Source organism: Juglans regia, chromosome 16 (genome assembly GCF_001411555.2).
Source record: "Juglans regia cultivar Chandler chromosome 16, Walnut 2.0, whole genome shotgun sequence".
NCBI classification, from domain to species: Eukaryota; Viridiplantae; Streptophyta; class Magnoliopsida; order Fagales; family Juglandaceae; genus Juglans; species Juglans regia.
In genome coordinates, this window is record NC_049916.1 from 21,031,007 (window position 1) to 21,058,003 (window position 26,997).

General features: G+C 33.5%; 3 protein-coding genes across 4 annotated transcripts; 2 read left to right on the forward strand and 1 right to left on the reverse strand.

The window, feature by feature from the left end:
• Positions 1-930: 930 nt before the first annotated feature.
• Positions 931-4,027, reverse strand: LOC108989369 (E3 ubiquitin-protein ligase At3g02290-like). Of its 2 annotated transcripts, XM_018962935.2 has the most exons (6): positions 3,921-4,027; positions 3,053-3,203; positions 1,805-2,006; positions 1,631-1,735; positions 1,335-1,444; positions 931-1,136 (listed from the first exon to the last, which is right to left on the reverse strand). In XM_018962935.2, the coding sequence occupies exons 2-6, from the start codon at positions 3,167-3,169 to the stop codon at positions 1,110-1,112; spliced, it is 561 nt and encodes a 186-aa protein (XP_018818480.2). In that variant the 5' UTR covers positions 3,170-3,203; positions 3,921-4,027; the 3' UTR covers positions 931-1,109. The 2 variants fall into 2 exon arrangements, with proteins under 2 accessions (XP_018818480.2, XP_018818479.2); XM_018962934.2 differs by having other exon boundaries at positions 1,631-2,006.
• Positions 4,028-13,345: 9,318 nt separating this feature from the next.
• On the forward strand, positions 13,346-14,796 carry LOC108989364 (universal stress protein PHOS32-like). Its single transcript, XM_018962929.2, has 3 exons — positions 13,346-13,824; positions 13,921-14,015; positions 14,139-14,796. Exons 1-3 carry the CDS (start codon positions 13,497-13,499, stop codon positions 14,421-14,423), a joined length of 708 nt encoding a protein of 235 aa, XP_018818474.2. The 5' UTR covers positions 13,346-13,496; the 3' UTR covers positions 14,424-14,796.
• Positions 14,797-15,904: 1,108 nt separating this feature from the next.
• Positions 15,905-24,465, forward strand: LOC108989383 (nucleolar protein 14). Its single transcript, XM_018962956.2, has 14 exons — positions 15,905-16,273; positions 16,395-16,529; positions 17,063-17,213; positions 17,424-17,506; positions 18,145-18,204; positions 18,394-18,606; positions 19,524-19,652; positions 20,193-20,864; positions 21,487-21,679; positions 21,797-21,990; positions 22,555-22,659; positions 22,841-22,980; positions 23,302-23,580; positions 23,689-24,465. The coding sequence occupies exons 1-14, from the start codon at positions 16,049-16,051 to the stop codon at positions 23,951-23,953; spliced, it is 2,844 nt and encodes a 947-aa protein (XP_018818501.1). The 5' UTR covers positions 15,905-16,048; the 3' UTR covers positions 23,954-24,465.
• Positions 24,466-26,997: the final 2,532 nt, after the last annotated feature.

Consider the following 26,997-nt stretch of genomic DNA (forward strand, 5'->3'; position numbering starts at 1 on the left):
GATGACTAGACGTGCATGCAGAGGAAACAGATGCAATGAAGCCGTGCATGCAGTGGCTTGATGCGTGAAAGGAGGACTCATGGTGGAGGACTTGGGGAGTGCGGCTTGCAGTTTTGGTGAGGGTACCATATATATATATATATATGATTGAGAACCCAAAAGAAAATCCTAGATAAAAAGAGACATGAATGTGCACGAGTGAATTGTTTGAAATTTATAGAAGAAAAATCTGGTAGGGAGGAGTTTTATTATGAAAAGGACTCATGAGCTTGGAGAGAAAATAATAATAATAATAATAATAATGGAACCTTAATAAAAAAATAATCTATCCGATAAATTCTCTAATGAGCTTTAACTCATTTATTGAGTTTAACAAAATTATCCGTAATTTATCCCTAAAAAATATAGGATCGGGTCGTTACATATAAGCATCTACTTCTTTGGCTACATGATGGAAGACACTTTGGTCAACCTATTGCCTGATATGACCAACATCTTTTCTGTTTAATTTCTTCCACTCATCATCAGTTTTCTTTTCTGATTTAACTCCGGCCAAATCAATAGGCTCAAAGAACTCTTTGCAATACAGAACATCCTCCATCATTGTCTTCCAAATTGAGTATTTGGAAGAAGTGAGTTTGATCATACTACTAGATGAATCCTCCATATTTAATTTACACCGATAATAAACAAAATAATCAACCGAAGCTCTGGTACCACTTTGTTAGGATGAAAACCAAAAAGAAATTCTATATATAATAATACATCAGAATTCAGGAATGCCAAAAGGACATTTGAAAAAAGAGAAAAATCAAATATGCTGGTATCATTAATCTATAATCCATTCAACCAGAACTACCTATCAAAAAAAAAAAAAAATCCATTCAACCAGAGCTAATAAATTGATATAACGTGACATAGAGAGGGAGGTCTTTCAGCATGCATGTATTAAAAGAATCTGGATTTTAGTCTCTTTCACGTACATTTGTTGAACTATATATGAGAACTTATTAGGATCATGTTTCCGCTCGACCTCATCTGCTTCTGCAATTCATGTATCTTCATCATCTTCAATTTTCTACTCTTTACATGCCATGAGAAAGTTGAGATTAATTTGTTTCATCGAGTATCAACACCTGGAAAACCAGTTCATATTTCAGAGTTCAGTGCAATGTAACATTTGCTCTTCAATGAAAAATTGGGGAACAATCGAAAACGTTAGAATGAAAGAATCTGGTTCTTAGCAACACATGAGTGACGAATCTGATTTATGAAACTGAATTATGAAACTAAATATCTTACTAAGAAGTATGAAGAGGAAATTGCTTAATTACCTGGCAACATACGGGACAGGTCTCACTTCTCTCCATCCATTCATATATACAACTAAGGTGGTAATGATGAGAACATTGGGTTAAAATCTTAGGATTCTCAGGTATGTATTCTGTCAACAGAAAAGCATGGTAAGAGTCACGGAGAAAATGAGAGTAGCAATATGTTTTCTTTGACATACAACAATTTCTATCTTCTAGCTAGATGACACAGATCATATCCTGCTCAGAAGTTGGACAAAGAAATCAGGATAAACTGACCACGTGTACTGGATCCAAAAAAAAAAAAAACAGGTTACCTTCAAGACATATAGGGCATATATCTTCATGATCTTCGGGTAATGCACGGTCATCATGAAGGTCTCCAGCTTTCGTATTTTCCAATGAGAACTTCAGTGAGGAATCTGTTGAAAGTTCTTCTCCAGTGTGAGTACTAGAACTGAGCTCCGAATGAATGCTCAAATCACCTTTACCTTTGTTTAGTCCTTTGACCAGCTCATCCTGTTGCAAATTGGAGGATCTATAATCGGTATTAGATGCCAAAGTTCCAGGAAGAGATAAAATAGTCGCAGGTTCTGTATATGCGGGTGCCCCATTTGGAGTTGAGGAAGCTGCCTCCTGGGAGGATGAATGCAGGGCATGCATTTCATGCCCACCTCTGAAAAATGCTGCAAACTGTACATAATTACATTAGAAAAGCTGGATACAGATCATGGGGAATTTCCAAGCATTCAATACCATCATTCAATTATCAAGATTAAGATCGAAACAAAATGATCTACGAAAATTTAACTTCACATCTATAGAGCAAATGTGGCAAGATACTTCCATGCTTCTGATTATCTAAGGATTAACACATAATGAAATCATGTCACAATAAGCTTCACCACAGCAGGCATACAATCCAGATACCATGACCTAGGACTAGCATTTCTCTGAAGCAGAAATGATAAAATCATTGTTCATGTCTCTTGTTTGTGTGCACGGATCCATGTCTGTAGCAATGCTCTTCTCTGAAGTCTTAAATGGGAAGTAGTTCAATTGGGAGGGGTGGTTTGACAGTCCAGATTATTATACTTTGTCACCTATTTTTTTCATCTTAACGTACTGTACGTTAGACTTGGACGAATGACGCTATTTTGACCAAAAGTGGTAGTTGGAGTGCAATATGTCTAAGCATCGATGGTTCGGATGCAAAACGTTAAACACCTTCTAATTAAGGGTGGAAAGTATAGTTTTCTTTTTACTTCTTCGTAATGGAATGTTATTAGAAAGCAACAAAAGGTTTAAACTTTAGAAAGATACAAACATGGCCAGTAGTTCAAATACTTATCATGATTATATGGGAAATAATTAATTTGTACAGTCTAGCTAGGGTGTGTAAGCTCACACTCTTTGAAAAACGTGGGCAAACATGAGAGCCACATGAAATAACTTACTTTTAACGGTGGACCATACTTTTTTCAAATGAAATTTGAACACCTTATAAATGTATCTAGCATTCCTCTAACTATATCATTGGTTGCATTTACTAGCTGTGACAATGTTCTGCTATTTCACAGGTGTTGTGATTCATTGAGATGCATGGAACAAGCATTCCTAGTAACTGAAGGCTTCACGAAAAATATAAGTACTATTGAGATCTACATGAATCCTTTTGCTAATAGCTATTCCGCAGGAAACAAAAGGTCAATGTAGCAGGACTCCCATGGACATGATACCTTGCTGAATGAGTTACAAGTGAAGCACAGAGGACAAGTGCAGTTTCCCTGGCTGGATACATTAGCAGTTTCTCCAGGATCATCCTTGTCATGAAAGCAACAAAAAAAAGATTCCATCTTAAGGCTTCAATTTCTACAGAGATATGGACTTCTGCAAGACATATTAACGTCTCATTAGCAAAATTGAAATAAGTTTCTCAATGCCAGTGTAAAGAACATATTCAAAGAACATATAAGAAGTCAACAGTAAACAGCCAAGATGACCGTCCAACGACAACAATTAATCGAGTCTGCATTTAGTTTGCTGAAATTTTCCCAGAATTTTTAATCCTCAAGTGAAGAATTAATATTACCTTGCAACGATATATAAAATTAATTAAATTAGTAGGAAGAATTATTTTTTCGATTCTTCCAGACAGAACTCTTGTCTTGGCATTTGTTTTCCTGGAAAATGTTTTCTTTTCAGAACCGGCTGACTAAAAAAATTCCTCAGCTTCAAACTGGGACAGAACAGGGGGAAAAAACCAAGAAAGGAGAGAGAAATCATTTAGAACCAACTACACAGCATATTTTTTCGTGAGGGTCGATGCTCAATTGAATGAACGGATTCTTCCTGGAATATGAATCTTTGAGATTCCAGTAAAAACTAGCATATACGATCAATCATAAGGAGATTCTCGTGAAGATGGTCCAACATAATTACTTCACTAAATCCCATGAACGAGTAACTTCTACAAATCGAAAGCAACAACAAACCAACGAAGAAAAAAAAAGCTAGAAACCTTGACAACACAAAGCGAACGTCGGAAACTTGGGAAGGAGAAAAAACATATAAGAAAAAGAACGCTAATTAAACTGGGAAACATACATGTCTCCGGTGTGAGAGCAGATAGCAGAAGCCTTCGAAAATATTATTCTGAAGCAGATATGAATCGAAGAACGACTTAGAGAAATAGAGATAAAGATGAAGATGAAGATGAAGGATGGAAAATTGGGAATAGAAGAAGAATACATGAGTTCAACTTGGAGTCGGAGTATCAGATGGTTTCTTCGCGTAGGTTTCTTCGCCGATAAAAAAGCTGAAATAAGATTTTGTGGGGCCTACTGCGCCCTCGCGGGCCCACTTTGCGCCGATCGTGTCAACTTCTTTAGGATTTTGATCAATTAATTTATATCATTAATTACGTGCCAAATCATCTTTTTTCAAAAAGATTTGAGGCGTGCATTTCAAAATGAGAAGGCTTTTGGATAATTTTAAAATTGAGTAATGGCTAACGATAAATTCTAAATAGATAAATTTTATATAAAAGTTTAGTGAATTTTATAAATAAAAAATATTTTTTTTATATTTTTTAAGGTATAATTTATTTTTTTATAAAGATTTATACAAAATTTATCTATTTAAAATTTTAAATTATATATATTTTATAGGAGAGTTTAGATAAAATTTATGTGATGGTTGGCATTTTTTTTATAGCTTTTATAAAAATTATTTTTTTATTTTTTTATGAAAAATAAGGGAAACACATCATGACTTACTATAATTCCAGGGCTTACAAATTAATATGTAAATTAAAAATAATGTTAGATACAATTTTAAGATATGTAAGCATATATACTTATTTTGAGAAAAAATAGTGTATCCCACATTAAAAAGTGAGTTTTTTTTTTTTAATGTGAGTGTCAAATTTATTTATTTTTTTTTTTTAAAAAAAGTATACAAAGTTTACACACCTTAAAATCGCATAAATAATTTTGATGTAAATTAAAGACATAAAAATTATTACAATTATAAGAGTCATTTTTCTTCGTTCTAATCTGGACAGATCAAACTGCATGGAAGGCCACGTACAGTACTGGCCGAATATGCGTAAGAAAATTAGGAGGGCTGGAATTTGGGTCGAGACTCGAGGCATTTGTACTTGCCGAAGCTAATTAGCCAAGCCCATGTCTTGGATCAGCTCGGTCCAACATGCATGCATGCCCATTTCCACGTACGTAGTCGTACAGCCAGCTCTTAACGTACGCGCTTGTTCCTCGGCTAATTTCTCGATTTGGGTGGGACATGAAGAAGAGACACGACATGCCAATAGAATCATGATTTTGCATGCCTTTTTAATTCGTTGGGCTTAAACAGTCGAATATTAATCCTGTTTTGCTTGAATAATCAATCAATTGGTGAGCATTAATCGGGATTATGGAAAAAGTTCGACGTTTAAAAGAGGTAAGAAAAGGCAAAAAGGTTGTGGTAGTGCCAATATAAATTAGGTGAAAAATAAGATGCTAGAATCTAATTACTTACCAGCTTGTTGATTCATGTCATGCCTGCCGGCCATTATGGTGTAATTCCAAATTTTACCGACACAAACGTACAAACATTGACAGGTGGAATTAAAGTTTGTGAGACGACATGACATCTTAGAAAGAACTTTGTTAGGGATCCGCAACTATTTGGTTACACACTACACATATTTTTTATTTTTTATTTGTTTTAAATATCATAAGCTTCTCTCTCATAAGCGCTCTCTCATCTATGTCTCTCTCTCATCAAGCTTTCTCTCTCTTCGACCTCCCTCTCTTCAAGCTCTCTCTCTCCTCAAGTGTTCTCTCTCCTTAACGTCCCTCACTTCTCTCTCTTCAAGTGTTCTCTTTCACATGAAAATGTCGATTGTAACGAGAGAAAAAAAATTAAAAGATAAAATCGGTTGACACGTGGGGTGTGTTTTGGCTAATGCCAAATAGGGATTGATACCAATACTTTTTCGCCATCAAAATCCCTTTAACGTAAGAGTCGGACTATTCTGCTGTCCAGAGTAGCCCTCTCAACTTTATGCTTTTGATTTTTGAATTTTGTTTTAAATGTTTTATTTTCATATATTTAAATACTTTGAAAAAAAATCAAATACACTTAAATTCATTTTCTTAATCATTTAGTAAAAAAAAAAAAATTGCCAAGCTGCCAAATGGAGCGGTACAAATAGGAGAGCAAAGTAGTATTTTCCTTAATGTCGTAAAGGAAAGAATCTATATATATATATATATATATATATATATATATGTAAATCTTGTTTATTAACATGCAGGGGCGGAACCAGAAAATTTAATTTGGGGGGCTAAGTTAAAAAAAAAATTTGGGGAGGTTAAATACTAATTTTTATATAGTCTACTTTATAAAAACACTTTCTAAAACTTAATTTTTATCAAATTTTAAAAACTTTGGGGGGGCCAAAAGCCCCTCAAGCCATAAGGTAGTTCCGCCCCTGTTAACATGCCAAACACATTATTAATATAAAAATGTATTCGTATTTGTACTCTTGATAAATATGACGTTTATTATACTTATATGGAATTACAAGTAGATCAATAGCGCGCTCGATCATAAATTAATTAAAGAAAGTAGTTATAAATTATTATCTTGTATGATCTGTACATGATGATCATGTATCATGGCAGCATATTCTTCCCTTGTACAATTAAGAAACATCATTACATTAATTTCTGTGTTCATTGCATGCCAATATCGCAGTGTCTGACACATGGTGATCATGTGCATGGCTAGGGCAAGACATAGATTATATATGATCATTGGCTGATCTCTAATTAATTCGGTTAATTCTGAAATCAGAGTAGTTCTGCAGAGGTAGATTGATCATTGTAATCAGAGTAGTGGACTCAACTTAGTCAAATTTTAGCGAAGGTTTAGCTAAGTTGCATAATAATCTATTATAATAGACTTGACAAATGAACAATAATTTTAACTTTCATTATTTTCATAGGCTAAATCTGACTAGCCCCTTACCTCTTGTCGACCAAATATTATTTTATCATAAAAAATTAATCTTTATGAACTCCTAAAATATTATTATTTTTAATAAAAAATTCATCTGGCTAGTTCATTTATTCTCCGTCAAGTTTTCTGACGTGAGCATATATATCAGGATGCATTTCTGTAAGCACTGTTTGAACTCCTAGCATCACTGCAGAGAGTTTGTGAGCTTCAACTTTTGTTTCATACAAGGAATGAGAACTAAAACAGAATTAAATATTATAGAAGAAGACCATAAACTATATATCAAAACAAATGTTCGAGAGTGTTAGAAATAAAATAAATGAAAATATCATAATCAATATTTTAATAGAATAATAATAGATTTTTTAGTCTATTATTTAATGTTGTTGAAAAATAACTAGCTAAATTTATAAAAGTAAATTTTAAATTTTGTTGATTATATTATTAGGGCTCTAAATAACAAGACAGTATATTGCAAATATTGAACTACCTAGCTGGCTAGGAAGTACGTATTAAAAGCGGACCAAAAGCATTGCACGAAAGTGTAATGTTACATGTAATCGTGGAGTACGCAAGTGCCATGTAGTCGTTTTGAAAATAAAGTGGGGTCTATTATTAAAAAATTATTACTTTTTCACGTGAGTCACATATTTATTCACTTTTTTTAAAGTGATTATATGATACTTACACACTCACAACTGTAACTATCATTTCTATGCACCAAAATCATAACTAATAGTTTGGCCATGTATGGAAAGTGAGATGATGAGTACATCTCCTTTTATTTCAAAATTTTTTATAAGTTTTTTCAAATATATTACTTAAATATAAAATATTTTTTAATTTAAAATATATAATTTTTCATCTAATTATTACAAATTTTTTAAATTTTCAAACAAAATATTAAAAACAACAATACAATATTTTCAAATTTTAAAATAAAAAATTATATTCAAACAATTTTTTAACTTTTATAATATTTGTATTTAACTTTTTATATCTTATTTTTCAAAACTCAATGAAACATCTTAATTCAAATTATTTCATTATTATTTACAAATAATTTCATTACTATTTAAAAAATTATCATTTTATCTCATTACTCAAACATGCTCTTAATCTAACAAATCAGCACCGCCCGGACCATATATCCAACTTATTGCTAGAGTGTTTCAATGTTGCCATTTTTTTTTTTCTGTACTTTAATTACATGATATGGGTATAATAACGATTATGGTCATCTACACGACATAGTTAAATACTTAAAACGTATTTATCCAAACTTGATAGGCATATGTAGTAGGGATCTTATAATATTTATTAATCATTTAATACTATATATACATATGGAATATTCACATCGATAATAACAAATATTATAAAATTCATTTTGAACATCTAATCTCTAATCTTGAACATCTACTTGAGGCTTTTCGTATTTTTTAAAGCAAGAGTGTCAATGATAGGCATGATTTATGATCTGTTTCTTTATTTAGTTGTTTTTTAACACCCATGCCCATTCCCAAGGCAATAAATCAAGAAACAAGCTAGCTCCCAAAAGATCGGGTCGATCGTAAGAAGTCGCAAATTAGTTGGCCATAGATCAGGTCTTGTTTGGTTACGCAATTCAGATGAGATGAAATGTTTTTATTGAAAGTTGAATAAAATATTGTTATAATATAAATTTTTAATATTATTTTTATTTTAAAATTTGAAAAAATTGAATTATTTATTATATTTTGTGTGAAAGTTTGAAAAAATTATAATTAGAAGATGAGATAAAATGAGATGAGATGAGATAGTTTTATGTAACCAAACCGGATAAGACTTATATATTAAGTACTGAGTGGGGCTGTCAAGTACTCATGATGAACTAATACAACATGCGACTACATGCATGGGACTTTGGAACAAGTCCTTCTATATATATATATATATATATATATATATATATATACACACACATATATATAAGTGGCTATCTAACTGCTATAGTGATTTTTTTATTGTTTTTCCGTTAATTTTCATTCTATTTCCGTTAACGTGTAATAGTGAATAAGATACGAAGCAATTAACCTACAATCCCAAGGGCCACACCGTGCATGCCATGCCCGAGCTGCTACTGGCCATATTCTTATATTATCTTGTTATTTGCCCTTTGGTTGAGCAAGAGGGCCATTTAAATTTTGCAAGCACTTCTTTTGTAAGCACTTCTTAGGTGCTGATTATTGTAACATTTCTATATTTGCAGGGATAGTGGCTGGGGGAAAGGGATAAGGCTAGTGACGCTATCGACATGGGCTGGCTGCGACGGCGTTGGGTTTTGCGGGGGTGAACCCGAGAGAGAGAGAGAGAGAGAGAGAGAGAGAGAGAGAGAGAGATAGATAGAGCTGCGGGGAGATGGAAGAGGACCAGGTGGGGTGGGGGTGTCGAGGCGAGGTGCGGCGGCAACGGTGCGAGGTGGTGGACGGTGTGCAGGGTTTTCTACTGTAGGAAGAAGAAAGGGGAGAGAGAGGCTGGGGGTGGGTCGTAAGAAGTGGGAGATGAAATAAGATAAGGTTTTCACCCTTTGGCTAAAACGCTAGTGTTTAAAAGGGACTAGGCTCACTTGCCACGGGCTGGGCTTGTTCTCCACCCCCTTGGCCTAAAACAGATCACAACACAAAAAAATCTTATCCTAACCCACTACACAAAAGGCTCAAACCTAAAGAGTGATTAATAAAAATAAAATAAACAATAAAAATAATAATAAATAAATTAAAACACACTAATTTTTGGGGTCTCACATTTCACATCGTTCATCAAATTGTCTCCAAATTTAATTTACCTTTTGAGTCCAATAAATATCACTTGTGTGTGATTCATGTCAACAAGCAAAAAGTCATTATTCTTTTACTTTATTCATTTCTACTTGCTATCTTTATTCAAGTGCTTTTCCTGAAACTAAGCTCGTAGGTGCTACTTTTTATTAATATTTTTAGGATAGTAGGTTGAGCGACATTTACAGGAAACCATCAATGGATTATTTCAAATAATTACACTGGAGTTGTCCATCCACCAGAGGTACATGATAAAATTTTGGCTTCATGATCAAATAGAAGAGAGTTTAATGTTAATCTGGATGACATGTTTGCAATTTATGAGTGGTTGGGTTTCCTTTCTTGAGCTAGTGTTTGGGAATATATTGTAATCTGGGTGTCTTTAAAATGATGGCTACTGCATTTGGTAGTACCAAACTTTTTTTTAGCCTTTTGAGATATCTTTCCTGGAGCACAAACTTTTGATGAGTAAAAATGAGTTCAAAACTTATTTTGTGTATATGGTATTTTTCTATAAAACTTGACATAACATTTCCTGTCCAACATAGGAATATATAAATAATGGGAATACCCCTAACTCACAATTAAATAAAAACCATTCAAAATCAGAAATGAGAAAAATATACATCTTCCCCCCTCCTTCTCAAAACAAGAAAAAAGTTTTGGAAGTCCCATTTAATATATCATTGATCAATAAATAACATTTTCGAAATTTAACTCATAATTGAATACACTTTTTATTTGTTATAAGTGACAATTATTTAACAAAAGTTATTGTGATCACATGATTACTGAGTTATCTCTTCTTTCGAAGTTAATGTGCTGCATTGCATAATGCACAAAAGTGGCTGGAAATAAATTTATATAAAATTAACATATTTGGAGAACATTGCAACACAGACTTCACAAAGAAAATATGTGATTCAACTTGGTGCAGACCTTGATCAACTCAAGCAACATCACAAAAAATTGAATGTGCTCTCAATTAATCCCACAGAAGATTGAATCACGATCAAATCTTTTGTTTTCTTTTGAACAAAAGATTTGAACAAATATTTTTGTTTTATAATCTATCAAAACATGTAATTATTAAATTTCACTAACTTATCATTATCCAAAGATATTTCTTAAAATTTACTTTTTTTTATGCATTAAATTATGTATTAATTAGTTTTTTTTTTTTTTTTTTGAAAAAAATCATACTTTTTTATTAAAAATCTTGTCTCACCCAACTAAAAAGGAAGTTAATTAATTTACCGAAATAAACAACAAAGCAAAGGATATTAATTAAGTGCTCGCGCGTATCTCTATATATGTAGATAGGACTGTTAATGAACGATAAATTGATAATGTATGATCTTAGAGCATCTTTATTGGCTTAATCAAATGAGGAGATTGGTTAAAATTTATATAATTGATGTCAAAAGCATCCCACATTGAATTGGGCAAATTTAAAATAATTTAGACTTTTGCTATAGTGATTGACCAAATATGGAGAACCACAATTGATTTACCAAACATTAAAATACTAATTTCTCACTCTAAACAAATATTAAAATATTAGTTTCTCACTCCAAGTAAAAATACTATTTAGTTTGTAATTAAAAAATTTAAATAGAATTTTAAATGAGTTTAATCAAATATTTTTTTATTAACATTAAATGACTTTTTAAAATATGATTTTTTTTAATATTAATTTAATTAGAATATAATTATTATTAACATTTAATTGATAGAGATATAAAATGTGATAAAAAAATTAAATAAAAAATTATTAAATTAATAGTATTTTATTATCATATAAAGAGTGAATGAATAATTTAATGTAGAGATTAAATTTAAATAAAATAGATAAATATAAAAAAGAATGATATTGATTAAATTTTAAATATAATTTAGATTCGCAAGTCATCTCAGCTCATCTCATCTCAACTCATCTCACTACTATTCATTACTATTCAGCAATTTTAACTCACAAATCTCATTACTATTCACAATCCATCTCAATTCATCTCTACTCATCTCAAGTCATCTCAAATCATCTTCAAATCTAAACACTCCTAAATCGATAAAAATGCTCTTGAGAGAGGGGATCACAAATTGCAAAAGGAGAAGTAGTTTGAGGGGGTAAATGGGACGATATGATTGATAGTCTTTAGTACTCAATAAAGTCACATCTTTGGTAGTCTTTACTCTTTAGTACTCACTACTCCGTACTGATCGTACGACGATATGATTGATTGTCTTGTAGTAAATGAGACTTTAATAATATTATTATGACTCTTTAATTTCTCTTCTATTGCTCATATATTTAACTTATTTTTAATTTTTTTAATAATTAAAGAATTGATTATTAATATATTAATATTTTTAAAAAAAATATTTAAATATATTTAAAAAATATTTGAAATGAAAAGTAAAAAAATAAAAATAAACACAATTTACACTAGTGGCACACCAAATTAACAAATTGAAGAGGTATAATAACACTACTCTTTTTTGTATATAAATAAATATATATTATTACAACTTTTTATTATCGTTCTTTTTTTGTAACAATTATAAAAATTAGGGGTAAAAACCGAATGAATTGGTTTTATATTTGTATACAACCGGTGTAACCGATCGGTTAAGTGGAGAAAACTGACAATATCAATTCTGACTAGTTTCCGATCGATTTGACGATTTTTAACCGATTTTGGATGGCGCAACGAGAGAAAGACGGGATGGCCGGACCTAATGGTTTTTAAAGATAGTGTATAAGATTTGCACACCTTAGAACTATATATATATATATATATGTATATATATTAGTGGTTTGATAAAACATTTTACAATTAGCTGAACTATGTCTTGTTAATAGAGGTGCAAATCGGTCGGTTCGGGCGACGGTCCATCATTTTTTTGGATTGGACCGGACTGAACATCCATAGGGACCGGATCAGACCGGTAGCTATCGGTCCCATCCGGTCGGTCCATTCGGTCCGGCCTATTTTTTTTAAAATTAATTAATAAAAAAAATTTATTTAAAATACTAAATTAAATTAAGTGACTTATTAATGTAGATTATGTAACAAACTCAATAAAAAAATATTTTATATGGTCAATGATAATAAATTAGATGAAAATTACATTATTAATTTATATAATTACTATATAATTAACTAATTGATATTATATATTTATAATATTAACAAGTGTTAATAACATATTTAAAATTTTATATTGTTAATTGTATAATTATTATATAAATAATATATATAAAATATTATTTTATTTTTATTTTTCATTCGGTTCGGTTCGGAAAAATCCTGGACTGTAGATCGGACCGAAACTTTTCGGTCTTCTAAAATGTAGATCGAGATCGACTGGTCTCAATCTCAATCTGGTCTGATGAACGGACTGACCGGACAGTCCAATCGGTCCGTTCACCGGACCGTTTATAACCCTCACTTGTTAAGATGCTGGTAGAAAGAGGAAAATCACCTTAACAATACAACGTACTGATCAGAGTAGGCAGCCAGATATATTCTTCCTCTGGTCATGCTGAACTGAACAGCTGGAATTAGAAGGGATGGGCCTACGGCTTCATGACAAGCACGTTCAGGAATTAGCCCCCACACACGGGGAAATATAAAGGAACCAAGAACTGACATGATTAAGCAAAAGAAAGAAGGGGAAAAAAAGAAAAGAAAAGAAAAGAAAAGGGAAAGCTAGCAAAGCAGAAATCAACCGTCGACCAGAGCAACATTAATATCTAGAAATTTGTTATCCTCTTCTGCTGCTTCTTATAATAATTGGGGCCTCACTTTCACTCAAGAGCCTATCTCAGGAGATGGCCAAAGCAGGCACAAAGTTGCCGAGTTTCTGCCTAAACAGAATCAGGCCTCATGCTAGAGTTCGTTCCCCTCCAGTACAATCTAAGCCTGGGAATGTCATGAGTTCCAACAAATCTGATAAAAAAAGTGAGAATCCTGGCACTTTCAAAGAAGAAAAATCAGGTGATCATGGGCTGAAACCCGGATTGGTGATTAGTAGGAGAATAATGGTTGTGGTTGATTCCAGCCTTGAAGCTAAGGGAGCTTTACAATGGGCACTCTCCCACACAGTTCAGATCGAGGACACTGTTATTCTTCTTTGTGTAACAAAGCCTTCTAAGCAAGGTTTGATTCTTCTTCTAACTCTTACTTTTCTCCATGTAAGTTGACTGATTTATTCAGTAAATTAGAGTATAGTTTGGTTTTGAATCTTTCTCACAGGCACCTGCAGTCAAGGGTCCAGCAAGAAGATTGTTCCAAGGAGTTATGAATTTATTGACTCGTTGAAAAAACTGTGTCAGTCGAAGAAACCTGAGGTGGGTACATTACAGTTGAGCTCCTTGATTGTTCTTGTATAAATTTCAAGACTTCATGATTTGCTATACTCACTTTATATACCTGCTTCTTTGAATGGCACTTCACTTGCTCATCATTTATAGGTGAAACTTGAGGTGGCAGTTGTGGAAGGGAAGGAAAAAGGACCTGCTATAGTGGAAGAAGCAAGAAAACAAGGGGTGTCAATGCTGGTTTTAGGTCAGAAGAAACGCTCCACAACATGGCGCCTTATGATGATGTGGGCAGACAAACGGGTCACAGGTGGAGTTGTGGAGTACTGTATCCATAATGCTGATTGCTTGGCAATTGCAGTGAGGAGGAAAAGCAAGAAGCTTGGAGGGTATTTGATCACCACCAAGCGTCAGAAAGACTTCTGGCTCTTGGCTTAAGCAGTTTAAGTGCAGGTTAATCTGTTACAGACTGCGATTCCTATAAACCTAAACACCTTCTATAATTCGGAGAGAGAAAGACATAGTTTGTAGATCTCACAATATTAAATGTTGTTTGTGGACCCAAACATTAAATACATTGAGATGCATATGCTATATCTATCTTTCTTCGAATTATAGAAGGCTTTTGGCTAGAAAATTATAAGGAATCCTGATCATCTGTTACGTGAGTCTTTGCTGAGACCATAAAGAATAGTCTAATCATACAGCAATGAATATGTATTTGTCTGTAAATGATAATGAAAAGGGGATTGTTTGTGAATGAAAAAGTATATATATGGGAGACAGTGGGTCTCTTCCGGATGCTACAGTGGTACCTAAAGGCACATGGTTGCAGACCTTTTCTGGATTCTTAATTTGACAAGTTGAGGGGACTCTTGGATCATCATCTACCTGGAACTGTCCTTGGTTGTCACAGCTCTCACCTTCATCATACACTTCGTTGCTGCAACTTTATGTTGTAGCCATGCCAAGTTTTTTCACATGGTTTTTTGCTTAAAGCCAACCCATTTGTGAAAATTCAGCTTGCATGAAAAGAGCATATGGATCTGAGTTAGAACATGATAGTAGGAGGATCTGAGGAAACATCCAGAACATACAATTAATACATTTGAGTTAGAACATAAGTTAGATGATTAAATTCACCTCTGCCTATATAAACTTAAGTCTTTTTTAGAGGTGATTTGAGATTAAAAATGGTCTTTTTACATTGAAGGACTACATAGTTTTGCTATTCTTCACTTGCCTGAGATTGCAGTACTTATTATTTATCATACATGAATAAAAATAAAAAAAGAGTAGTGTACAACGTTTTCTGTAAAAATAAACATACATGAATATACATCATATAGGATACTGCTACTATGCCCCCTCAATTTGCACACTTGGTATACATGCCCTATAGTGCAAATTGCACTTTTATTTATTTATTTATTTTATTTTAAATTTTTTTAAACATGTTTAAATATTTTTAAAAAATAAAAAAAATATCAATACGCTAATAATCATTTTCTTAATCAGTAAGAAAAAAAAATAAATACATGAACGGTCAAAATTCAAAGACAAAATAAAAAGACATGCTAGCATTATTCTATCATATAATATTTTAATAGTCGTATTGAAATTCCAAACATAAAATGTTGTCTATGGGATGGTTGAATCAAGGACTTCGATTCAATTAAGAAACCAAATAGATTTATAGTAGATATCATGTGAGAAATAAATATTTTTTTAAAGGAAAGAATATATGTGACTTTTTTAATTTAGATTTTATAAAAACATATATTTATCGTTTAAAAAAACTATTTTAATAATTTAGCCAAATTTATAAATAATCTAATGTAAATGAATTTTAAAATATTTATTTAACAATCCCCATCATGGGCTAAAATATTTAGTTAGACCGCCAATCCGAACCGGTTCCGATTCAGCCCACCCAGCGTATCACGCTCATAGAGATCATAACCCCCAGCAAAACCCTAAACTCTCTGCACCACCCACCCTCCTCCGGGACTTGAAACCCTAACGCCACTCTCAGTCCCTCGTTCGAATTAATCAAATTAGCTATGGCTAAGCTATCAAACCCCACTGGCGCCGGTCCCAACGACATCAAGAAGAACAAGAAAAAGAGGAAGAAGTCAGGCCCGAACGTCGTAGCCATGAAAGTCCAGGCCCCAAAAGCCAATCCATTCGAGACCATTTGGTCCCGAAGAAAATTCGATATCCTCGGGAAGAAGCGCAAGGGGGAAGAGCGCCGTGTCGGCCTCGCTCGCTCCCTTGCTGTGGAAAAGGCACGAAGAGCTTACCCATTTAACCCTCTCTTAATCCCTTCAATTTTCAAAGTTACATTGTGTCGATTATATTGGTTAGTGATGGCATTTTTAATTTTTTCTTTTTTTTCCTTTGAGGCAGAGGAAGAAGACGCTGCTGAAGGAGTACGAACAAAGTGGGAAGGCTTCGGTGTTCTTGGATAAGCGTATTGGAGAGAATAATGACACGCTTGCCGAATTTGATAAGGCTATTCTGCGGTCTCAGCGTGAGCGTCAGGTATGTTAATTTGGATTCCCATGACACTTGAATGTCGAATAATTCTCTACTGCATTTTGGTGGTAGCTTTAGGACTAAGGAATCTAACAAAGTCTTGTGATTTATAATTATTTCTTTTTTCAATGCCCGATAAATGGAAAATAACATGCCAAGTTACTCATTTAGTTTGAATTATGGTTGGCTGGTTCTCTGTTTTTTTTTTTCCCCGAAATACTGATTACCCATTTTTTTGTCATTTTTATTTCCTGTCGCTTCTCGGTAAGACGTGGCATTAATTTCTACTGACTAGTCTTCTTGAGATATCATACTCTACATGGTCTGTTGAGATTGTACTTCAAAAATGACAAAATGCGTGCCACTCAAATGTGAAATTCTCCCTTTTTTGCTGAGATTTCTGGGAACCCAGACATTGCATAACTGAATATATCAAACTGACTGAGTTAAATGAGAGTAATCAGGATCTGTGATTTTTTTCTATCTTTCATTTTTTTCTTCTTCTTACCTGAAAACTTCTCCATTTGTTTCCTTTGTAGTTGAAACTGAATAAAAAAAGCAAGTATAACTTATCAGATGGAGAAGAAGAAGATTTTGAAATCCAAGGTCTTGGTGCATTCTCTGAAAGGGATGATTTTGAGGATGAATTGTTGCCTGATGATGATGACTATGATGGTGAATCCACTAAGAGTATGTATGGGATTTTGTGATGCTATGTAGACATTCTTTGTTAGAATTTTCTACAAGTAGTTTGGCCGACAGTTCTGCTTTCGATTAGTGATAGATATGCTTGGATTACAGAATATTACAATCTGCATTTTGTAGTTTGTTTTTGTAATGGTTCTGTTAAACAGTTGGAAGTTGCTTACTTACCTATTAAGGATGCCTTTAACTGTGCAGAAGAGTCAGCCATGCTAAATCAACTTAATGCTCATAAGACACAGAATCCACTGGAGAGGCATCTGATTGAAGGAGGGGAAAATGTGAGACTTATTCTGCTATATTATTATTTTGGTGTACTACATTCACATTCTATATTATTATTTGTTACTCATGCCCCTAATTAGCATGACGAACAGTGTAGATTGTCAATTCAATGATACTTCTCTTATTTCGGACTATTTTGTTTGATGTTATAGATTTGTATACCCCAACTCACTGATGTTTACTCTCTTTTTCTATAATTGCCTTTTTGCTGCTCCATCTTGTGCCTCTTAGCTTTCTTGGAGCTTTATGCAACCATCATTTTTTTTAATGCGTTTAAGTAGTTCCCCCGGTTCCTTGCTCTAATACTAAAGGGAAAAAAGTACTTATAAAAAAATACTGAAGGGAAAAAAGTTTCATTTCTCTGTTTGTTCTACAGAGGTGTAATTTATCTTGAGTACGCTACTTAGTCTTTGTAGACATTACTGTTAGTTGATTCCTTAGATTTGCAGCATATATTCTAGCTGTGATCATTTGGTTTATTCATTTTTCCTGATGTGAAGATTAGATTTTTCTACCCAGAATCATATTCCTAGTATGGATTGTGTCATCTGCTGATTAATTTTTGTTTCATAGTTAATGACTGATGTTAGATGATGGCTTCAATCTGATACAAAGTTATGTCTTTTCACTGCAGAAACACAAAAGCAAGAAAGAAGTGATGGAGGAAATTATCTCAAAAAGCAAATTTTTTAAGGTTAAAATCTTTTTCACATTAAGAAAATTTCTTTGTGAAACTCCTTACTGAGGGCCTGTGCACCCCCAGGATTAGTTGGGATGCTGTTCCCGGATACCCGGTGCCAATAAAAAAAAATTCTTTGTGAATAAAGGTATCCTATTTTCTTAATCTTTGTTTCAATTAACAAGTTTCACTAACCTTTTTCAGGCACAAAAAGCAAGAGAGAAAGAAGATAATGAACATTTGATGGATGAATTGGACAAAAACTTCACATCTTTAGTGCAGTCTGAAGCATTATTATCTTTAACTGAACCTGGTAAGCTGAATGCTTTGAAGGCTCTTGTGAACAAGAGTGTTCTGAATGAGAAAAAGAAGAAGGATGAGCCATCTACAACTCAAAAAACAGAAAATTTTAGCCAGGTATGGTTTTCTGATGAAGGTTCTAGATTTCAACTTTTGTGCAATACATTTGGCATTTGGAATTTTTAAGTTCAATAAGAAGAAGAAACCAGGGCTCTGGAAACAGAGGCTACCTTGTTCTCCCCCGCTACCCTGCAAAATCTATGGCTTGGCATGCAGTCCCGTATGATACAAAATACAAATCCATTCTCATGGAAGAACATGTGGAAGACTAGCGCCCCCCCCCCACCCACAAAAAAAAAAGCCTCTTTCTTTGTCTAGACAAGCATCATTAGGGAAGATCCTCACCTTATATAATCTAAGGAAATGCCGAATCATTGTGTTGGTATGTGCAAGAAAAGTGGGGAGTTCGTGGACCACTTATTATTGCATTGTGATGTGGCCATGAGTTTTTGGAATGATATCTTTGCTAGAGTGGGGCTACTTTGGGTGATGCCACGAACGGTGGTTGATCTACTGGCAAGTTGGAGAGGCATCCAAGGTAACTCTCAAATAGCATCTATGTGGAAGATGGTGCCGATTTGTTTATGGTAGTGTATATGGATAGAGAGGAATTGATTCGGAGTTTTGAGGATCGTGAACGGACATTGGACGAGCTTAGAATTTTTTTTCTTAATACCTTATTCCATTGGTTGATTGTTATAGATTTTTTGATGAGTAAATTTAGCCCAAGAAACTTGGAGAGTAGATTTTTTGTTATAGATTTTAATGGCATGAACATTCATGACTTCCTTGTATGACGATCATGCATTGGTGTTGCTCTTGTATATGTCCCATTTACTTGGGTTGTGCCTACTTTTCTCATTAATAGAGTTATCCTTTACTGATAAAAAAAAGGAATGCTGTTTGTGTTTTTATGATATGATCTTTCATATGTGTTGATTTGCGCAATAATGAGAATCTATTGCATATGACAGGATCAACCTGATTCTTACGACAAACTTGTCAAAGAGATGGCACTGGAAATGCGTGCTCGCCCCTCAGACAGGACTAAGACTCCTGAAGAGATTGCCCAGGAGGAGAGAGAACGATTAGAGCGTTTGGAGGTATGAGCGCATCATCATAATTCTTGTAGGTGCCCATATAGGTGTATGTGACTGCATACTAACAGGATATGTAGTTCTTGTTCTCTGGGCTATGGTTTTGTTGTTTGTTATTGCTAATAGAGGGTTTGACATGCAGTTTTCTGAATATCTTGTTAGGGTACATGAATATAGCTTGACTTGGGAAATATTGTGATTCCTACTTTCTTACACTTTATAAATAGTTTATTTCTTACAAGTTAATTGTAATTTTTTAACTGAATGATGGTAAGACTTTGAATATGCACCATGCTTGAATTAGCATACTTGTCACTACATTTTGACAATTTGGGTCCTGTTTTTATCGATTCATACGACTTTATCATTGCATTCAATGCAATACTCTGGGAATGGGAATTGTGTACTTGGGCTTTGCCTATCTCTATTAATATATTATTGATTACTTACAAAAAAAAAAAACTCTGGGAATGGGACATGTTCCTTTGTGTGAGGTAAAATATAAACTTGAATACTTACAACATTTTATGATGTTCAACATTTCAGGATGAACGACAGAAAAGAATGCTTGCTCCTGATTATTCCAGTGATGAAGACAATGATGATGCTCTGAAACCATCTACCCAGGGTCAAAGATCTATATCTGGGGATGATCTTGGTGATTCCTTCTCGCTTGAAGAAGAGCCCAGGTCTAAAAAGGGTTGGGTTGATGAGATTCTTGAAAGAAGGGATGGCAATGATTCTGAGAGTGAAACTAGTGATTCATCAGGTGATTCTGAAACTGCTGAAGATGATAGTGATGAAGAAGGATCTGATGAAGATAACGAGGAAGGTGAAAATAATCTATCTTTGAAGGACTGGGAACAAAGTGATGATGACACTTTGGTTAAAGATTTGGAAGATGGTGAAGAAGAAGGTGAAGAATATGATGATGATGGGCAACAGATGGAGCCAAAACCCCAGAAAAAGAAAGAAAAAACTATTGCTTTTGCAGCTAGTAAGAGAAATGGAGATATTTTAGATGCCAAAAAAAGCAAAACAGATGGTAAACACTCTTCAACGCCGGACATTCCCTACTTGATTGAAGCTCCAAAGAGTTTTGAAGAGTTATCTGCATTATTGGGCAATCGTTCTAATAATGACATTACGTTGATACTCAATCGAATTCGGACAAGCAATGCAATCAAGCTTGCAGCAGAAAATCGAAAGAAAATGCAAGTATGAATCTTTCTTAGGCTTTTGTACTTTTATAAAAGTATTTTTATTGGTTGTTTGTAAATTCTGACCAATTTTGTTTATTGGTCCAAGTTCTGACCGATTAGGCTTCCCAAATCTTGGAGACTTCACTTGAATTTCTTAAATTTTGTCTTTTAAATTTCAAGGCTGTATGAAGTCAGAAAGCTATATAATGTAATTTTGGGCTGAATTTTGTAAGGTTGCTGATGTTACCCAGATATTGATGTGCTTAAAATTATTGTTTACATATGAAAAATATTAATGTGTACTCCTTTCAAGTAGCTTTTTGACCTCTCATCTTTGTAAAAACTTTTAAAGCTTTGTGAAAAACTAGATTATTTCCTAGCATTGAAATCATATTAGGAGGCTGATAATAGCAAAACTTTTAATGCATATTTGATTTGTCTTTTGCATATTAGGAGTTCTCAAAAAAGCTGATCATTCTAGTTTCTAACTTATAATAGCTTATGGTTTCCAGAAATATCTAAAGCAGAAGGTTTATTGGCTATTCTTAGACACAGCCATGACTGTTTATGCTTTATACACAAACCATATAATCAACATAATTCCATTGATATTCACCATTATGTCTGCTCCTGTGTAGGTATTCTATGGCATACTACTTCAGTATTTTGCCATCTTAGCAAATAAAAAGCCTTTAAATTTCGAGCTACTAAATTTGCTGGTGAAGCCATTGATGGAGATGAGTGTGGAGATCCCGTACTTTGCTGCAATATGTGCTCGTCAGAGGATACTACGAGTTCGAATGCAACTTTGTGAGATCATCAAAGATCCAGGTCAGCCCTGGGAAAATTATATTCATTGTTTGTTTTCCAAATTCATTGTTACAAGAAAGGGTTGCTGAGATTTATCTTAAATATTTTTACACTGTTCAATTCTTTATATTCTTGCAGAAATTAGCAGTTGGCCTTCTTCAAAAACATTATTTCTTTTGAGGCTCTGGTCCATGATATTCCCATGCTCTGACTTTCGTCATGTGGTCATGACTCCAGCAATCTTGTTGATGTGTGAATATCTGATGCGCTGTCCCATTGTGTTGGGGCGGGATATTGCTATGGGATCTTTCTTATGCTCTATGCTTCTCTCTGTATGTATTTTCTTAAACTATTTGCTTTCCTCTTTCAATAGATTTTGATTTCCTTGTGGGATGTTTGATAAGGTTTGTAGAAGAGTCTGAGTGGTGTTAGAAGAGTATTATTCTCATCCATCATATGTTTGTTTTCCTCAGTCAGCAGCATTATTCTCTTCTGATTCTATAGTTTTCTAGACTTAACAATTTTGCTCTCTTCTTCATGCTAGTTGGATTTTCTGTTTGTATACTTCATGTGTACTTCAGTTTCACCTCACTGTGCTTTTTAATAAAATTGCATTTCTTATAAAAAATAAGAAAAACTTCTGAATGGACAGTTCATGAGTCAAAGATTTTATTGGTTCTATGTTTATTCAATTGCTTTGTTCATTATGCAGACATGCCACTTTTAAGTATACTGCACTCTCTGATTCCGCTTTCACTTTCATATCACCACTGATGAAGTTTTGAGTGTTTTAATATGGTCAACATTGGTAATATACTGTGCTGCATGACTGAACTGGTGTGTCATTAACCTTGAGTTGCAATTTGTAGTTGTTCATTTGATTAATTTTATTGCAGGTCACTAGACAATCTCAGAAGTTCTGTCCGGAAGCAATAACGTTTCTCCGAACTTTGCTGATGGCTGCAGCAAACACAAAACCGGTTCAATGTCAAGACTCTCAGGTATGATTCCTCGATCTCTTATTTGTGTTTTGTATCACAGTTTTAACATTAGAATGCATCTAATGTTCTTCTTAATCAAATAAGTTGTCAATTATCTTGCATTTGCTTGAGATTATACCTGCTGATGGGCATTCTACTCTAAAGATTCATTCAGAAATGACTCGTGTTTATTCTGTTGCAGTTTTATTATCGATTGGAATTTAAAGCACTCAGGCCCTTGCTTTGTATACGTGATCGCGAGATTGAGATCAGTCCACTGAATTTTATAATGTTAATGGATATGCCTGAGGACTCTCCTTTTTTTACCTCTGATACCTTCAGGTTGGTGGTGGGTGGTTTTTTTCTTCCTTGGCAAATGAGGGTGTTGATGGGGTTTGATCACACCACTTGATGATACAATATGGTACAACGTGTTGGGGTATTACTTGTTAAAAAATTTATAAAGTGTTGGGGTATTGAACTTGATGATGCATTGTGATTTACCGCCCAGTGGTATAGTGGCCTTGTCCAAACATTTTGCATTCCTCTGTTTGGTATTAGTAATATGATGTCTGTTCAAAATGTCGTAATTAGGTTTTGTTCTATAAGAATCTCTTTGTAAGGTTGTTGCCATTTGATTAAGTTTGACCTTTCAACTTGTAGGGCTGGTGTGCTGGTAACTGTTATTGAAACCCTACGAGGATATGTTAACGTTTATGAGGGATTAAGTTCCTTTCCTGAAATTTTTCTGCCAATTTCTGTGTTGTTACTTGAAGTAGCACAACAGGAAAATATGCCGTATGTATTGCAAAATAAATTCAAAGATGTTGCTCAACTCATTCAGACTAAAGCCGAAGAACATTACTTGTTGCGGCGTCCGCTTCAAATGCGGAAGCAAAAGCCAGTGCCTATCAAATTACTGAATCCAAAATTTGAGGAGAAGTAATTCACTCCATTCCCCTTTCCCCAAACTTTTATCTTTGTGTTATGTATAACATTACTAAGAATGGATGGCTGGAACTGAGCATTTTACATCATGTTGTTTTGCAGCTTTGTTAAAGGTAGAGATTATGATCCAGATCGTGAACGGGCTGAGCAGAGAAAGTTGAAGAAACTTCTAAATCGTGAAGCTAAAGGGGCTGCTCGTGAACTGCGTAAAGATAATTCTTTCTTATATGAGGTGAAGGAAAAAGACAAGACCTTATTGGAAGAAGAAAGAGCAGAGAAGTATGGAAAGGCTTTAGCCTTCCTTCAAGAACAAGAACATGCTTTCAAATCTGGGCAATTGGGGAAAGGCAAGAAGAGGATGAGATGAAGCTGATTATTTATGCTATATATATATATATATATATATAAAAATTGTTACTGGGGTATTTGGTTGCCTTGAGTTGAAGCCTTGAAATAAATTGGAGGCTTTATCTCGATTAACTGCACCAAATCCCTTTTGTGATTTTAGAGAATTGAGTCTTAACAATTTTGGCCCCCCTAAATTAGCTTATTCGGAACATGGCCTCCAAATACCAAATTAGCATATTTGGTTGCCTTGAGTTGAAGCCTTAAACTTCTTGTCCCCCAGAATGTCCTGGCTCCACCATTGTAAGCCCTTGGATGCTGTCTCTGCGAATGTTGTTAGACATATGCATATTAGGATGTTTAAGTCGGAGATCAGCTTCTGAAGATTGAGGAGAGTGCCATTGAAGAATGTGACTATTACATCATCAGCTAAACCTGGATGTGAGGCAGATCATTTCATAAATTCTATATTATTATGAAGAGTAGAGACATAAACACCATACCAAATGCAGAGATGAGAGGTATTGGCTTTTACTATGGCTCGTACGTGGATGCTGAAGCTGAACCAAAGGTAACCCGCCGCCATTTCAATTGAGCAAATATTGCATTACTTTATACACGTGTTTTTGTGCATCATTCAGATCAGAAGTCTTTTATTTTTGGGGCTAAGGAGAGATCAGAACCCATTATTTTGGCAATCATCCCCTCAAACTATCAAAAAGTTGTAATTTAGGGGTATTTTGTATTTTTACAGAATCTGAGTAGTAATTTTATCTTTACTTATATAAAAAAAAAAAATTAAAAAAATTGGATATCAATAAATATGGTAAAGTCCACTTCACATGTATTTTTTTTCTCATGCTCTAGGCTTTTAAATTCCGATAAAAACTTGAAGTGGTACATTTCCTGGATGCTGTATTGACTCAAATAACACGATTTTAGAGTTCTCGGCCTACTTACGATATATCATGAACGAATCCTACAGCAAAATTGAGCATAATCTCATGAGAGGTTGAGGCCATATAAGCCACTCCACAAATGGCCAACCAACAAACTACCAAAGAAAACACTGCCAAAAGCACAATGGCTGCGAGCAATAGAACGGCAGCAAGATACAAGATTTAGATCAATCTAAAAAAAGCTCAAAAAAGAGCATTTTGAATTGAGTATCGTTAGGTACAAGTTTTAAATAGACAAGTTTTATACAAGTTATTTGTAAAAAAGTGAGTTGTACTAATAAAGAATAGATTTTTTACACTTTTTTAAGATGATGTTTATTTTTTTACGAGGGCTTGTATGAAGCTTATACAAATCATTTCTCTTTTTTAATTTTAGATGTGTTATCAAGCAAGCACAATGCCTGTTCTTGCGCTTTGATTGTGACAAAATTCCCCTAATTCCAACGATAACAAAACACACACAGACAGATATGGCAGGCAAGCATGTTTTTATTAGAAACAATAAAGACATAAGCCACATTACAATGACTAAGCCTAGGCAACCTAAAACTACAAATAAACACAAACAAACATAGTACTTCGGCTGCAAGAAACAGAACAGCAGCATGAAACATGATATAGTTGTGAGTATAAAAAAAGGTCCAAAACTAAAAGCATTTTAATTTTATGCACAATGGCTGTTTTGATCGACAAAACACTCGCATATGTTAAACAAACATGTCTTTACTAGAGCCAAATAAATGAATAAAACGAAAACATGAGCACATCTTCATGTACATATTGGACAAAATCTTTAAGGTTAAAGATTATTTTTCAACAATTATGGGATGGTTTTGTTGTGGGTATTCGTTAAGGCCGTTGTATTCAACACGTGGCACCTAATTCCCTTAAGGGCCTGTTTGGATACAAAGGTGCATATCATTTCATCTCATCTCATCTAATCTAATTTCAATTAATAATATCACTACTATTCAAAATAATAATATAATAATATTTTTTAAATAATATTTATATATATATTTTACAATTACACTAACTATATATATTAATTAGTAATAATATTTCTTTCTTCACATATTTCAACTAACTATATATTAATTAATAATATATTTTTAATTAATGAAAGTGAGAGGTCGTTCGAAGGAAGTGAAAATCGTGAAAAATAAAAACTGAAAAGTAAAGTAATTGGAGTAATTTTTACAATAAAATATTACTTTTGAAGATGAACAGTACATCTTCAAATTTGAAGATATACTTACAATTACTGTAACTCATAGTTGAAACTTTTAATTTTTGAAGAAGCCAATGTAGATCATTTTATCTACATTTCTTCAAATTTTGAAAATGCATTAATGGCTTACTAGAATTTGAGGTTTTGGCTATAACTAAAATTTTTGGAGAGATTAATCTACATTGGACTAGCCATCTTAAAGTCAAAATAGTAATATATTTTAATAATATTTTAAAAAATAATATTTTGTAAATACAATTGTATTTAATATTTAATATTTTGTATTAATATTAAAATTTAATATTAAAAGAGAAGTAGTTGGATGAAAAAAATCTGATTTGATCCTTCTACAATGACTCTCCAAATATGACTAAGAATCTTAAATCACTGTAACTCAAAATTTCACAAATATCATTTTAGCTAGTCTACAGAAATTTTAATTCAAAAAAATCTAAAATTTGGACTTTACTTGGCAATGGTCTAGCCTTGCCAATGCTCTCAGTGCTCTAAGATCGGCCCAACATTTTGTATAAGATGTTCTTGAAAATTGGACTCTGCTTTATAAGCAATTGACCTGCATGCAATATCTCTTCTCGATTTTTTTTTTTCTATGTTAATGTTTCATTTAAAAAAAAAAAAAAAAGAAGATAGGTCGTGTCAGTAGTAGTACACGATAAAAAAACAGTACCGCCCAAAATTGAAAATTGTAATGCTACAGTGACTTTATTAGCTAGCTACTCGATGCATGAATGCCCAGGCCAGGCTACAATTTCCATGACCTATTAATTACTAATTGAGCTGATCGTTGCACATTTTCTTTCAGGGCATCTTTCTTTCTTTCTTCTTCTTCCTGTTTTTTTTTTTTTTTTAATAATT